Genomic DNA, 15,682 nt, shown 5'->3' on the forward strand with positions numbered 1-15,682 from the left:
ACTGCCACTCAACCCTCTCCAACTAGCATGAAGGGAAAAATAGATCACTATACCTGAAACAACATTATCAGCCTCAGCAAACCCCTTTTTGAGGTCTCCTTTCTCGATCTTGAGCTCTGAACCATAGAAGGAGTTGTTTTTTATCGCGTCCTGAATAACACAAACATAATGCATGGTATCCAAATCTTCAGATAGTTAACAGACAGAGAAGAGAGAAGAAAGTATTTCTGACTTGAGGAGGGGCAAGATATGTCACCATAAATATCAGAAGAGGGTCCAGGAATTGTATTTCTTCCAAGCAAGCTATACGACATGGCAGGGGGACTATGTTTAAACATTGAATACCAAGGTTAGCAAATAACCCTACTGCAATACAATCAGAGCTGACTACAGCTGTGATTAATGAAGGCTTGGGCAGCATGAAGGAGAGTGTCGGGGTAGAAGTGAGAAGGCTAGGGTCTAGCATCAGTCACCTCAATTGTGATAATAGCTGGAAGTTCCTCATATTCGATTTTCACAGCTTGAGCTGCCCTCTGTGCATGTTCTGGAGTATCTGTGACCACAGCCCCAATGATGTGTCCCACACAAGTGACCTAGAAGGAAGGAACACTATTGTTGAACCTAGATGGTCTCAGCAAATCATTAGCCCTGCTCAACTATTTTTTGAGCTTTCTATGTCCCAATTCCTTTCCCTAAATCACCTGTCCCCCATCAAAGACAGAGGGACTGATCAGTATAGAAGATAGAGAGATGGCTCTGGAGCTACAAAGCCCTGAGATTTTGTGACCTTAAGACAAATTAATCTAACATCTCAATGCTTAGTTGCTGCCGTTCAGTGGTTTTCCAGTCCTATCCAACTTTTTGTGAGTCCATTTGGTATTTCCTTGGTAAAGGTGCTACAATGGTTTACCATTTCTTTCTCCAGCTCATTTTATAGATGAGGAAACTCAGGTCACATAGCTAGTAAGTACTAAGAGCAAATTTGACCTAATGAAGCTAAGTCTTCCTAACTCTAGGTTCATCATTATATTCACTAGTCCACCTAGTTGCCTTCAGTGCCATGTAATTAGAATCTTGTACCCATGGACTTCATTTCCCAGAATCCCTTTCCCTTCATCCCCACATATATTCTTACATTGTATCAATAAAGTTGTGTGTAACTCTGCCCTCTCTCTTCTCCAGCCTTAGCATTTTGGGTAAGCTTCTTTTTACTGAAGTTTTTTTTTTCTTTCCTCTACTTCAAGTGATTATTAATAAATCTTCTAAAATATAATACTTGAAGTATTGGATATTCCTTTTTAATCTTATATTTCTCTAGGCACTCTACGGCTGTAAGCAGAAAGATGTTGACATGCATTCTTAAGTGCTTCCTCCCTGGGGATATCCCTGTGCCAACAAAATCACAGGTCTCTGGTCCCTGTCTCTCAGAGAGAAGGAGAAAAGAAAGGAAGGAGCATACAGAGTACCTACTTAGCTAAGTGCTTTACAAATGTTATCTTGTTAGATCTTTCTCATCTCATTATTATGGTGTTGTTTTTGTCATTCAGTAATGTCCACTGACCCCACGGATGCTAGCTGTCCATGGGATTTTCTTGGTAAGAATAGAGTGGTTTGCCACTCACTTCTCCACTTCCTTTTGGCAGGTAGTCAAAGGTTATGTGATTGTCCAGGGTCACAAAGCTAGGAAGTGTCTGAGACCAGACTTGAACTGAGGGCTTCCTGACTCTAGGCTCATCATTCTACCCACTAAGCTCCTTCCTAGCTGCTTCCTTCCTTGGTAAACAAAGGTTAAATGATTTCCCTAAAGTCAAATAGCTAGGAAGTGTCCAAGGGGGATTTGAACTCAGGTCTTCCTGACTCTAGTTCCAGTCCTCTATCCAGCATCACCATGGTTGCCTTTTCATTCTTATTACACTCAGCACTAATAAAACTATGAGGTTCCACTGTAGTTCAGTAGTGTTTCATTTAGCATCAGTGGGGGGGGGGAGTATTCTACAGAACTGAAATTTCCAGATAATTGAACCTTGTTAACCTTTAAAATATTGCATAAATGCCAGAGATTACTTTTAGAGTTATTTTTGTATCCTTGATGCCAGAGACAGTTAGGTGGCTCAGTGGATACAGCATTTGACCTAGAGTCAGGAAGACCTGAGTTCAAATATGACCTAAACACTTACTGTTTGACTTTCTGCAAGTCATTTAATAGCTATCTGTCTCTGTTTCCTTATCTATAAAATGGGAATAAGAGTACCTATAGCCCAGTGTTGTGATGTTTAAAGGAGATATTTGTAAAGCATTCCACACAATTCTTGGCATGTAGTAGGTGCTTAATAAATACTGTTTCTTTTTTTTCCACAATCAATTTTCTATTAATACTATGTTTCATACACTGTAGAAAATATTTCTTGAATGTTGAATTGCTAGAATGTATATAACTGAGTGACTGCTTTTATAGCTGTTCAGATAGCCTTGTACTTTCTCCAAAGTTAAATCTCTGCCTAGTTGAAGTCACTGGAATATATAAGATATTATCACAAATTGTGTTTATGTTGATTTACAATTCTTTTATTAAACAAGGAGTTAGTGTATGTATTTAAAATTGAGACAAGTAGGTGGCACAGTGGATAAAACACTAGACCTCAGTCAGGAAGACTTGAATTCAAATCCAGCCTCACACACTCACTCTCTTTGTATTGCTGACAAGTCATTTCATTATTTTTGGCCTCAGTTTCTTCATCTATAAAGTGGGGATAATAATAACAGCTATCTTCTAAAACTGTTGTGAGGATAAAATGAAGATAATGTTCATAAGCATTTTACAAATTTTAAAACACTGTGTAAGCTCTTATTATTTTCACTGACAACTTTATTATCACTTATCTGGTAGCTCTGTTCTAAACAGAAAAACTCAGAATACCAAAGGAGGTAGTTTTTTAAATCCCACTACAATATCTAGGAACTAAAGGACAAGTATAAGCACAACCAATCTGTCAAACTTACTGAACATCATTTTGAAGTGGAATTCTTACCTACTGAGGACATCAGTCATTCCTGAACTAAAGCAACAACAGGGTGAGCAAAGTATAAGGAAGGTAGACCTACACATAACTAATTCCTGCTTTCTGGTGACATATCAGTCAAATGGAGGTTGGTTGCTCATGCAAGCATAGAAAGTATGGAAACCTGGACATTTGAGAAGAAATGACCAAAGATTAAAGATAGAAAAATCGTCTCCACTTACTTGGTAGGGAACGTCATACCTTATGTTTAGCAAAGACAGTTTCATCATTAAATAATCCAGTTTCATTACTCCCAGGAATATCATCAGCTGAGAGGAAATGAATAAATCCAGGTACTTTCTGGGCTTCTGAAATATCTATGGACCTAAAAGAATGAGAATCAGGAGTGAGAAAGCAAAGAAACTAAGGCAAGTTCTGTTACTCAGGCTGTTTCCATAGGTAAGCTGAAAGGGGGAAGTAATTATCCATTGAGTGTAATCACACTGTTTTCCGCCATTTCAAGACTTATTTTTATCTGGTTTTCTACTTTATACTTTGCAGTGTAATTACTGGCCCAATTCTGCCCCTCACCCCAACCCCTAAATCAGGGGGATGGAAAAACACAAAGACATATCATAGATTAATAAAAAGTCCCCAGACTTGGAATTTGAAGACAGTTCTGTCACTTGTGACCTGTCCCATCTCCTCTCTGAGGTTCAATTAGATCATTCATAAAACTGAGATAACAATACTTAAATTGCCTTTCTTATAGGATTATTGTAATAGCTAATGTTTATAAAGTGCTTTATAAGGTGCTATGTAAAAGTGATTTTTTATTATTGCTCCTCACATAATGCAAGATACACAGACAAAAAGCTGCTCACCCATTCTCCACAGTATCGCTATACTAAAAAAGTCACAGTGTTGGGTCTCATACTATGAGAGGGAAGCCAGATGTAACCCAGCTGCAGAAATTCCCTGATCTTTTTGACCACCTCTTCCATGGAAAATGGGAACATGTATAAGGTACTTTGCCATTGACATTCCCTTCCATCTAGATGTCATTTGGCTAAAAGGAAAGAATGCTTGATATGACATTGACAAAGTGTCCCCATGACTCCTATGTTATTGAAGTTATTTCAGTCTGGGATTAAATACAAATAATGCTTCATATAACTTCATATCATTTCCTGAAAATGTTTGCTAAGTTTTTTAGCTTTTCCCTATGTTTAGGTAGAGAGGTGAGTGGATAGAGATGGAGATAAGACAATCAACCAATTAACAAACCTCTCATGCCTTTAGATTGTGAGGGAGAATAGGGTCCTCTGAGCTGAACCCAAAAACATAATCTGTGAATTATTTAAATTCTCTCAATTGATCATTCAGAGTTCTTTGGGAATTTTACAACTAAAACTGAGTATTTATAAGAAATTCTTTGATGGTCAGTTCTTGGAAGATCCCACCTAACTCCTAAATTTTAGGTTCAAGAGTCACTTCATTCCATCATATCTATAGCTACAACTCACTTGATTCTGGCATGAGCCTTGGTGCTGGTGACAAGTCGAAGGTAGAGTTCATTGGAATAGGGGGGGATGTCATCACAGTACACCGCCTCCCCAGAGGCTTGCATGGCAGCTGAAAAGTGGGGAATGGGCCGGCCCACCATGTCATCTTCAGCTTGTCCCTTGGGAACTTCCTAGAACAACAGGAGTGGCCAGTCAAGCTAAGCCTCCGAAAGGGAGGATGTCTCTCAAACTACTCAGGGAAAGAAGAGGAAAGGAAGCAGGAGGAGAAAGCCTAGGAGAGAGAAGGCAAAGGAGGCTAGAGGCATAGGATCAAAACATCATAGATCTAAAGAAGACTTCAGAGACCATTTAATCCAACCCCATCCTTTCATATGAAAAAAAAAAAAACTCACCTACCAGCAATGAGGCATCAGAGGAAGGCTTTGAATCTAAGTTTTTTCCACTTTATAATAGTACCCACTAAGAAGATTGAAGAAGACAAGGGAGGCTTCAAGACTGAGTGCAAAACAGAAGGAGGTAGAGAAAGTAGTTTGGATGAGAAGGAAAAGCAAAGGTGAGCAGGATTAATCCCAGTGATGTCCACCAGCCCTGGAGAAAGACAGAAAAGACAAGAGTGGGAAAAGTTTGACAGTCTTAAATGACAGATAAAAAATAGAAATTGAAGCTCCTGGGACAAGATTAGAAGGAATAAAAAAGGGGGGAAATGCAATATTGATATAATATAATTCTGAGATTCTTTAACCAAAGAAAAATTCTGGAATTTTTATTCAAAAGTGTCTAAAGATCATTCTTCTAAATGCATACTCAGTGAGCTTCCTATTGTGAGAATTTATTTTTCACACACTATAGTAATTCCTATATCAGGCCCTGTATATTAGAAGGGATTTCTGTGACAGACACAGGTTCCATGCAGCCTATAGGCTTTTACATTTCCTTTGTTCTTAGGATTCCCCAGGAAAGTATCCCTTTTAACAGAAATTAGTTAATAAATGAAGACAAGAGTTCTTTTCCTGCTATGTGACAACTATGACAGCCATTACCTGTCATTTGGGGAAGGGCTGAACGTTTGGTGAACCATCTCCTAATTAGCTGCTTACCGATTAGAGATGTCTTAGGATGATCAAGGGAGGAGGTGAATAATGAGCTCTCCAAAGTATATATAGAGGTACCTGATCCAGGACCCTCGAGGTCTTTGGTCACCAAAAGGGCCAGTGACCTGTATCACTTTATTGGTTATGATCCTGGCTTCAACAAACTGATATTCTTACCCCAAATCAGTCTCTCAAAATAATATTAATCATAACACTATTTTGAGGTCACATCTGTTGAGAAAGATAAAGCTAAGAGAGATTCCCAGCTTAGCTCTGGGTGCCTTTCCACTTACTTGGAAGAGCTGAACATTGGCGGGAGGCTCTTTTTGAAAGAGTAAAGTGGCGCTGGCATAGGTTGGATCCAATTTATCACATTTCTGTGGAAGAAAGAAGACCGGACTGAGCCTGGCTGTATGTGTTCATAGTGTTTCAGTCAGTCAACTAACCTGCTAAGGGCTGGGCATACAAAAAAGAACCAGAAGACAATTCTTCAACGAGCTCACAATCTAATGGGGCAGACAAGAAGCATACAGATATGTACAAACAAGGACAAATAAGAGATATTGAGAAAGTTTTCTTATAAGACAGGATTTTAGCTGAGACTTACTAGGAATATCCAACAAGTGGATATCCATTGTTAGGGTTAACCTGGTGCTGAGTGAAGATTTTTCAACCAAGGAAGGGATCATCTCATTTTATATTGTCCTATATGCCACCCAGTTATAGATGTTACATTCTTGAACAGTGATGACTAATGGAAAAAAGACTATTTCATAACCTATTTTTTAAAAATAATTCATACTTTCTGTCTAAAAGGGCAAGGCCTAGGCAAACTGGGTACATTGACTGGGCCAGGGTCCCACAGGTAGGAAGTGTCTGAGGGCATATTTGTATCTAGGTTCTCCCAACCCTAAGCTTGGCACTCTATATACCTTGCTGCTCCTTAATAGTATCTCTTTGATAGGACAATATTCCAGAAGACATAAAGTTAGGAGGATCTTTGGGGAACCACTCGAGAACATTTTTAATATATGTACTAATTATATCTGCAGTCTGAAAAACATGGTAGAGAGAGAACTGGCCCACTCAGAGGCCAAAAAGACCTGGGTTCAAGTTTTGCCTATGATACATTCTGGCTGTATGACCTTGTGTAAGTCATCTAACTTCTCAGTGACTCAAGATAATTACCTAAGACTCTAAATTGCAAAAGAAAAAGTCAGTCTGCTTTGGTAGAAGAAATTCACCACCAAGGGCTTCCTATCCTGAGGGAATCATAGATTAAATCTCTACCCTACCACCAAAAAAATTATTGATGACCTATATTCTATACCTGGACAACTAGGTGGCTCAGTGAATAGAGTGCCAGGCATGGAGTCAGAAAGGCTCATCTTCCTGAGTTTGAATCCACCCTCAGACATTTACTAGCTAAGTGATTCTGGGCAAGTCACTTAACCCTGTTTGTCTTAGTTTTTTCGTCTGTAAAATAAACTGGAGAAGGAAATGGTGACTACTCCAGTATCTTTGCCAAGAAAACTCCAAATGGGGTCATAAAGAATCAGATACAACGGAAAAATGATTGAATAACAAATTCTTTATCTAGTTATTCTCTGTTTCAAAACACTAAATGATCTCCTATGGTCTCTACCAACTCTTGTCCCTTCCAATAATTGATATTTATACAGCATTCTAATGGTCTGCCAAGTTCTTGGCATGTTATCTCATTGAATCTTCATAGGAGTTTCTATCATGATCCCCATTTTCCAGATGAAAAGACAAGACAGTGCCTAGCACTTGCCTAACATAACAAATGGACATTGATTAAATAATGAGACTTAGAAAGATAGTGTGCTTTGCCCAAGGCTATATAACTGGGCAGGATTTGGGTCCAGCCCTCCCTGACTTGAAACTCAGCACTCTAGTCACTATGTCATGTTGGCTACAATGACCCATTTGGCAGGACAAGACAATCTAAAACTATTCAGGTCTGTCTATACGTGCTTGTGTAATTTTAGATTGTGGTACATAATCTAAAACTACACATATCTATAGAGTTCATTCTCCCTACCCACCCACCTAATCTTGTGATTAACCCCTACCTATGCAAATTTGTAATTGTTCAGCATTTTAGGATCTTGGACAGTTGACTGAAGCATTGGGAATTGTGACTTGCCTAGGGTCACACACATATCATGGGTAGAATTTGAACCTAGGTCCTTCTGACTGTGGCCAGCTGTCTGTTATCTGATGCAGCTTCTCACATAGTTTCACAATGCTGTGCTAATGTACTCTTCCTCATTGGTCTTTGCAATATTCACACCCCTTAGAATGCATGGAACAGAGCATTGAAGACAGATCTGCCCCCAGACCATACATGTTGTATTAAGGAAGAGAAAAGACTGCATTTTGATTGACAGAGACATGTGACATAGAATCCCAGAAACAGAGTCCTTTTGCTGCCAAGCAGCTCACAATACTCCCAGGTTCAGAATGAGATTACCACATAGGTGGGAAATATTTAGCAAAATAAATTAAAATACAATCAAACTCAGATCATGCCAATATGTGGTTTTCTAAGACAATATGTAGCTGGCAGGGATCCTTATGTATGGTTTTATAGCCCCTGATTCTATTCGAGTTTGATGCCACTGCCCCAGACCACTCTTCTTTGGTCACATCAAATGGAGGTAGGTCATGCAGCCTACCTCTGTGTCCTACCCCACCACCACCACCACCACCAACCCAGCTCTGCCCTCACTCACATCTGTACTGTCTTTGCCCAGTTTCTGAAGCACGGTCAGGTAAAACTTAAAGAAGAAGCTGAGGGTGAGCGTACGTCGGAACTCTACCATCCCACCAGGGGCGTCTGGCTCCAAGCTCAACTCCTCTGCTAGGCTGGCACAAACTTCCTGAAGCAGTTCCTCATTCCAGGCTCTGGCCAGAAAGGAAGAACAAACCTGAGAACCTGGGACGAGAGCTGCCCTCTCTGCCCCATCCCATCCCTGCCCAGTCCATTGAGGTCATTCTATCTGTATTCTCTCACCTCCCCTGCTGCTTCCTGGTGGTTTTCAGGGCTGGGATAGTTTTGTCAGCCATGCCTCCAAAACTGATATCCAACTCTTGGACTTGGTCACTTTCTGGTTTGAATAAGACCCTCATTCCACAGGTCACCTTGGCGATGTCATCTTCCCTTCGAGAAGCTTGTTTGAAGGCTGAGAAATATTCTCCCTGAAAAATGCACAGGGTAGACGTATAATGATCACTGAACTTTGCAAAGACCCTAGTTCTGGGAGTGAGCTAGATTAGGATTATTAGCTCTATTTTATAGACAGAGCAACTGAGTCACAAAAAGGGGAAGCAAGGTGATTAGCTCAGAAGGGAATATGCAGGGAAGCAGTGATATAAGAACTCAGTAGACTAGCACAGAATTTCTATTTCCTTTTTGTGAAGTCTGAATGACATCCTCTGCTAGTCTTCAAGACATTACAACTTCTGCCTCTATGGCTTTGTACGGACAATCTCTTATGACTGGAACACCTTTTAGAAATCCCTAATTTCCTTCAAAGTTCAGCTCAAGCACCACTTTCTTGAACACAAGGTCTATTCTAACTACTCCCACTCTTAGCTGTTAGTGACTCCCCACCAAAATAGTGTTGTATTTTTTAATATATTTAATTTAATTTAATATTTAATATAGTTATAAAATAATATAATTAAATATTTAATTTATTATAACATATATGGGCAAACAGTATAGTGGATAGAGCACCAGGCGTGGAGTCAGGAATACTCATTTTCTAGAGTTCAAAACTGGCCTCAGAAACTTACTAGCTATGTGACCCTAAGCAAGTCACTTAACTAACTCTGTTTACCTCAGTTTCCTTATCTCTAAAATGAGTTGAAGAAGGAAATGACAAATCACTCCAGTATTTTTGCCAAAAAAAAACTCCAAATAAGGTAATGAAGAGTTGGAATACACACACACACACACACACACACACACACACACACACACACACACACACTTTTCCCTCCCACTCCCACTTCACTGAGGACAGAAAATGTTTCATTTTTGTCATTATATTCCCAGTGCTTAACTTTGTACTTTTAGTACACAGTAGGAAATAGGAAATACTTGTTGAATTGAATTAAATTAGTCTGAGAGTTGCATTAAAATGATCCTGAGGGGTGGAGGAGTGAGGATATGGGCATCAGTGTTACAATGAAGATCTCCCCTTGTTCCCTAGAATGTAACTTCATTAAAGGCAATAAGTGGTTCATTTTGGTCTTCATAATGCCTGGTACATATGAGGTAATTAAACAATTTATTGATTGACTGATTGAGAGTTAGAAGAGTCAAGTTATTTATTATTTTATAAACAGGAGAAGTGGAATACAGAATCTGATCAAGCTTATAGTGTCCCCATAGAACAAATCAATAAACCAGTTGAAGAAGAAAATGTTCTTAAATTTTAAAAAATAAGTTTACAAGGTCATTTTCTTCCCTACTCTAATCTTAGTTAAATGGTTAAAATTTACTATGTCTCAGTGAATATGCAAATTTAAATATCTTCCTATCATGTAGAGTGGCATGCCAAACTAGAGACTGAAAAAACCCTCAATTGATGGTCTCCACTGAGTAATTAATACTCCTGTCCTCACTCTCCCAACCCTCAGGACCATTTTAATGAGGATTTTCAATTCAACAAACATTTTTTCAGTTCCCACTATAGTGCAGAGATACAGCACTAGGTACTATGTAGAAAAACAAAAATGAAGAACATGTCTTATATTGTAGAGGGGAGGAGGGAATACCACACACACACACACACACACACACCATAAACGTAATATGATCAGAAATGGAAGAGAATACAAACTTGCGCCATCAGGGAAGGCTTCCTGTAAGAGGAGCCACCTAACTTGGACCTTGAAACAAGTTAAATGGTGAGAGTCAAAGGAGAGAAAGGAAATACAGTACAGGCAGTCAGCACTAATTCAGTCATGAGATTAGAGATCCTTCCACCTAAAACAATACATCAAAAAGCCTCTCCTTCCCTTCTTTTTGGAGGCCAGACTCTGGATGTAGAGTCTTGCATATACTATCAGATCCAGTTACTATGTGGGAGAGTTTTATGATCTGCTCTTTTCTCCTTTTTCCTCTTAAATCTTTGTAACATGGGATGATGCCCTAGGGAGGGGGGGAAGGATATATTCAGGAAGAAAAATGTAAAAATTAACTAATACCAAAAAAAAAAAAACCTAAAAAAGAAAAGCTGGACAGCAGATCACTTGAGGAAAGAAGCCTACCTGGACAAGGGAGATGAATTCCCAGTCAAAGTAAAAATATATCCACTAGTCTCACTTTAATGCCAACTTTCATAAAGGAAGTTGACCCCCTTTTGAAACAGTAGCTACTTTTGTGCATTGAAAATGGCTTTCTTTTAGGCAGCCAAGCCCAGGGGCCATAACACAAGATAGGATGCTTTCCAGGTATCAGCTTTCTGACTTCAAGCCCATGCTATGCTACAGGGCTATTGTGGATCTGAACTGGTGCAGGCACCTCCCAAAGACCGGATTCTGAGTAAAAACAACAAAACCACAGGAGGAGTAAGGAAGCCAGGCTACTGGCAGACACAGAAAAGCAACACAATGAGGGCTTCTATTAATGACTCCTTCTAACTCTGATGACTTCAGTCTATTCTTGGAAAGATTGCTAGATCTCTGCTGCTGATGTAACACATTTAGATCAGTGTGAGTTAAAACTACATGGAAACAATAGGTCTAATTGTCTCCTTTAATTCTTTTATTGGATCTAAAGGTAACGATTAGGAGAAAATATTTGTATATGTACGTGTGTGTATATATACACATGTGTACATATATATGTATACATATATGCATGTATGCATATGTGTGAATACATGTATATAGAGAGAGGTTCGATGATTAGGTTAAAAGTAAACGTAGAGGAAGGAATAAGGGTTTCTACACACTTTTTAAAGTATTAATATTTCTAAAGACAGGAATTCTTTACGGCTTCATAGAATCATAGATTTAGAACTAGAAGGGAACCTATAAGTTATCAAGTCTTCATTTAAAAGATGAAGAAACTGAGGCTTAGAGAATTCAGTGATTGGTCCAGGGTCATATTGCTAGTAAACCTCTGAGTTCAAACCCAGATCTTCATGATTCCAAATCCAGCATTCTAAATCCAGATTTGTTTTTGTTTTTGTTTTGGCTGGGTAGGTAGTAGTTTGAATCTCGGCCAGGCTCCAAGGGCAGCCCCAGACAACATCTCACCTTCCTGCTGTATGGAATCTCAATGGAAAGCAGTACCTCCTCCGGACTTAGGAGTGTCTTTCTATAGCTAGGAAAAAACATATGGTCCATCCGAACAGTCCTCTTTGTCCCTGTTTGCAGAGAAGAAAGACACTTTGGAGCAATAAACTCAGGGAGTTATGTCAGAGACCATCATCTACCCAGCACAGAAACATCTGGGCACTGGATTTTCTCTTCATCAGTTCAGAAATATCATGAGACCTTATATTCACAGGAAAGAACTGTCCCATAGAGAATGGAGAAAGACTCAGAGAGAATTTGGCCCTATAAACTCTGTCTCAAAATATCTCATTCATTTGGGAAGAAATCATAGTTAGGATCATGGACTTAGTTCCAGAAGAGTCCTAGAAACCATGCAGTCTAACCCCATTTTTCAGATGAGTATCAGAGGTTAAATGATTCATCCCAAGTCATACAGCTGGTAAGTGATACAAATGGGATTTGAACCCAGGTCCTGTAAGTCTAGATTCAGCTTTCTTTCTACTATACAATGCTGTCTTTTAAAAATATATACATTCATTCATCCATTTACTTGTTTGTTTATTTATTATGTCTTTTTCAGAATAAGAAGAGTGCCATTCCCTTGACCATCTTTCCAATATTATCCCTTACCATAGTAGTTCCTCTGACCAGCAAGACTGGATATCAGGGCAATTGAGCTCCCCACCCCACTCCCACCCCTGGCCAAAAAAACCAAACAAACAATCTCCTATTCTATTTTCCTAGGAAATAGACTTTCTGGCAAAGCATCCCTGTCAAGTGCCTTCTTTCTAATAATAATAGTAGAGACAGCTTACATCTGTATAGTACTTTAAGAGGTATATTTGAGTCCTTGCCATTCAATAACCCAATGAGAGAGGCACTGCAAATATAAATAATATCCTTCTAACCAATAAAGAAACTGAGGTCTAGGAAGCAACATGATTTACTCATGTCAGACAGCTGGTTATTATCAGAGGCAATATTTGAAACTGAGTCTTTCTGACTCACGCCAGACCCTCTATCTGCTTTGTCTACAACTACACCAACTTACCTTTAGATACCAGAGTAAGTTTGCTTCCACTGGCCATGAACACAGGGTTGAGATCAGAAATTGGGCTGGCATTGATGATGTTTCCCCCAACCGACTGAAACAGAGACATATGGTTAGATCTGACCTGCCCCCAGGAAACATTTGTTCACTAATTCTTGATCTCTGAAAATAGAGCTGGTCTTATGTCTCACAAAATTTCTGTCTACAATAGATGCACCTTACCCCATTTGTTGGGCTGTCCTATCATTGAGTATCTCACTAAATTTGAAAATGGGCAAGGTAGAAAGGACAATCAGCTTTATTTAAATCATGAGTGCTAGCCACTCTGAATGACTGAATATGAGAGCTGGACCAGTGGTCATCTGGTCATCTGGTCCAACTCATAAACCAAAAGGATGCCTGCCGTAAAATATCTGACAAATGTTTATATAGTCCCTGTTTGATAGACTTCCAAGAGGTTTTGGAATTGGATGCAGAAATAGGCCTTTTCATTTATGGCATAGTTAAAAAATTTTAGGAATATTTTCTTGATATCAAACCTATATTTATTTCTTTGTGACTTCCATCCATTGTTCCTAATTCTGCTCTCTAAGTCTAAACAGAACTAGTATAATTTCTCTTCCACATGATAACTCTTCAGATACTTGATCACACATACATTATCCTCCATAAATCGTCTCTTCTCCTATCTACGTATCCTCAGTTCCTTCAACCATCTTCATATGGCATGGACTCAAAGTCTTTATGTTGGTAATCTAAGTGTAAGACTTTACATTTATCTCTGTTATATTAATTCTTACTAGACTCATCCCAGTATTCAATCCCATCATGATTCTCTATGGGTCTTCTAGTGGAATACTTAGCTTTCTTGTTAATCCTTTCTACATTCATGAAGGGAAGGAGTAGGAAAGAATTATTTTTCTTATTTGAGACCAAAGGATCATAGATTTAGAACTGGAAAGGACCTTATAAGTCAATAAAAAATTCCTTTTACAGATAAATAAACCAAGGCCCAAAAAGGATAAATAACTCAAAATTATGTAAGTAGCAAGAGATAGAGCTGGGATTTACTGCAAGATCTATTTTTTTTCCAGCTGTACTCCAAAGCCTTAAGAAAACTGAGGCACAGAGGGAAAGAGATGCACTTGGCTGGAGGACACATAACAAATCAGCTGCAAAGACTAAAATAAAGTTATTGTAACATCTCATACAGTGACCTCTCCTACCGAATCAATCATTTTTGCTTTTTGACTGAATCCTTGACACAGAGACTCACCGCTACAGATTTGACCTGCTTTCCAGCAAACCATCGCAGCTGCTCCAAGACTCCTTTAAAGACTTCAGTCTGGTAGGATGGTAACTCAGCTATGGCAGCCACTAAGGCTTTCTCCATTTCACTCAGAGGGCAGGCTGCCCCAAAGGAGATGCCTAAGAAGGAAGCCACTGTCATTCTTCCTATCAACTTTGACAATATCACCCACCCCTCAACAACTCACACTGAACACATTCATTTATTTGCTGTAGACAATGGTCAAGTCCTATGCAGTGTGCCCCATTTAATTTACTTATTCAGAATATTAGGTACTGACTATATATAATGTCCCTTCTTTTCATTCCCACTGCTACAATTCTAGTTCTGGTCCTCAGTCAAACTCCTAAATGGTCTGCCCACCTCTAGGCTCTTCTTCTTCCAAACTACTACCAGAAAGTACAACATTGATCCAGTCATGTTCTTGCTCAAAATTCAATAGGCAGTTCCTAACTAGCTGTTGAATTCCTGTGCTCTTCAAGACCTTCCATGATTTGTCTTGTGCCTACTCTTCCAATCTTATCTTCTACCACTTTCCTAAAGTCAACTTAGACTATTTTTATAGTCTATAGAAAGTCTACCTTCTTCAGTCTATACCTCTGCTCTACTCTTTCTTCCACCTTAGAATATCCTCTCCGTTCTTTGTCAAAATCTTGCCAATCCTTCAAAGCCCAGGTAAAATGCTATTTCTTTACAAATTCTTTTCTGTTTCTTTCAATCAAAATGTGCTTTCTGACTTCTATGTCTAAAGCTTAATCTTGTATATTTTTAATTATGCTTATATTCTGCCCAGTTTTTTTGGTTATTTTAAATAATGGGACAAGACCTTATAGGCTCTCTTGTCAGAACCAAGCATGGTACCTGGACAGGAAATCCCTAATGACATGCATAACTGACAAGGGTCACCCATAATTTGCTTGAAGACCTGAGAGGCGAGAAACTTATTACTTCTTAAAGCAGCTCCTTCCATTTTGGGATAGTGTTAGCAGTTAAGGGATACATATATCTATCTCACATATGACCCTTTCTCTCTATTGCCCTAGTGGAAGTCCTCGTCACTTCTTTCTTATATTATTGCAATAGCCTCCTAATTGATCTCTCTGCCTCAAATCTCTTCCCACTCCAATCCATCCTCTACTCAGCTACTGAAGTGATTTGCTTAGAACATAGTTCTGACCATGTCTCCCATCCCTGTCTCCATTCAATAAACTCCAGTAGTCCTCTATTCCCTAGAAAGTCCTCATTTAGTTTTTAAAGACTAAACAAGGTGACCTCTTCCTACCTGTCCAGTCTTTTTAAACTTTACTTTGCTCCATGCATTCTATAGTCCAACAATACCAGTCTACTTATTTTATTTCTTATACACAACACTTCATTTCTTGACT

The 15,682-nt window shown here is 39.0% G+C and overlaps 1 protein-coding gene across 1 annotated transcript in view; it reads right to left on the reverse strand.

The window, feature by feature from the left end:
- XDH (xanthine dehydrogenase) overlaps nucleotides 1-15,682 on the reverse strand; it is a 71,746-nt gene that overhangs the window by 27,332 nt on the left and 28,732 nt on the right. The window contains exons 11-20 of the mRNA XM_056813231.1: nucleotides 14,265-14,416; nucleotides 12,989-13,082; nucleotides 11,917-12,026; nucleotides 8,657-8,841; nucleotides 8,376-8,547; nucleotides 5,910-5,993; nucleotides 4,526-4,695; nucleotides 3,261-3,384; nucleotides 474-593; nucleotides 54-150 (exon numbers count right to left, since the gene is read on the reverse strand). Of these exons, the coding sequence (XP_056669209.1) occupies nucleotides 54-150; nucleotides 474-593; nucleotides 3,261-3,384; nucleotides 4,526-4,695; nucleotides 5,910-5,993; nucleotides 8,376-8,547; nucleotides 8,657-8,841; nucleotides 11,917-12,026; nucleotides 12,989-13,082; nucleotides 14,265-14,416 (1,308 nt within the window). The remainder of the gene's footprint in view (nucleotides 1-53; nucleotides 151-473; nucleotides 594-3,260; nucleotides 3,385-4,525; nucleotides 4,696-5,909; nucleotides 5,994-8,375; nucleotides 8,548-8,656; nucleotides 8,842-11,916; nucleotides 12,027-12,988; nucleotides 13,083-14,264; nucleotides 14,417-15,682) is intronic.

Source organism: Monodelphis domestica, chromosome 1 (assembly GCF_027887165.1).
Source record: "Monodelphis domestica isolate mMonDom1 chromosome 1, mMonDom1.pri, whole genome shotgun sequence".
In the NCBI taxonomy this organism is placed as follows: domain Eukaryota; kingdom Metazoa; phylum Chordata; class Mammalia; order Didelphimorphia; family Didelphidae; genus Monodelphis; species Monodelphis domestica.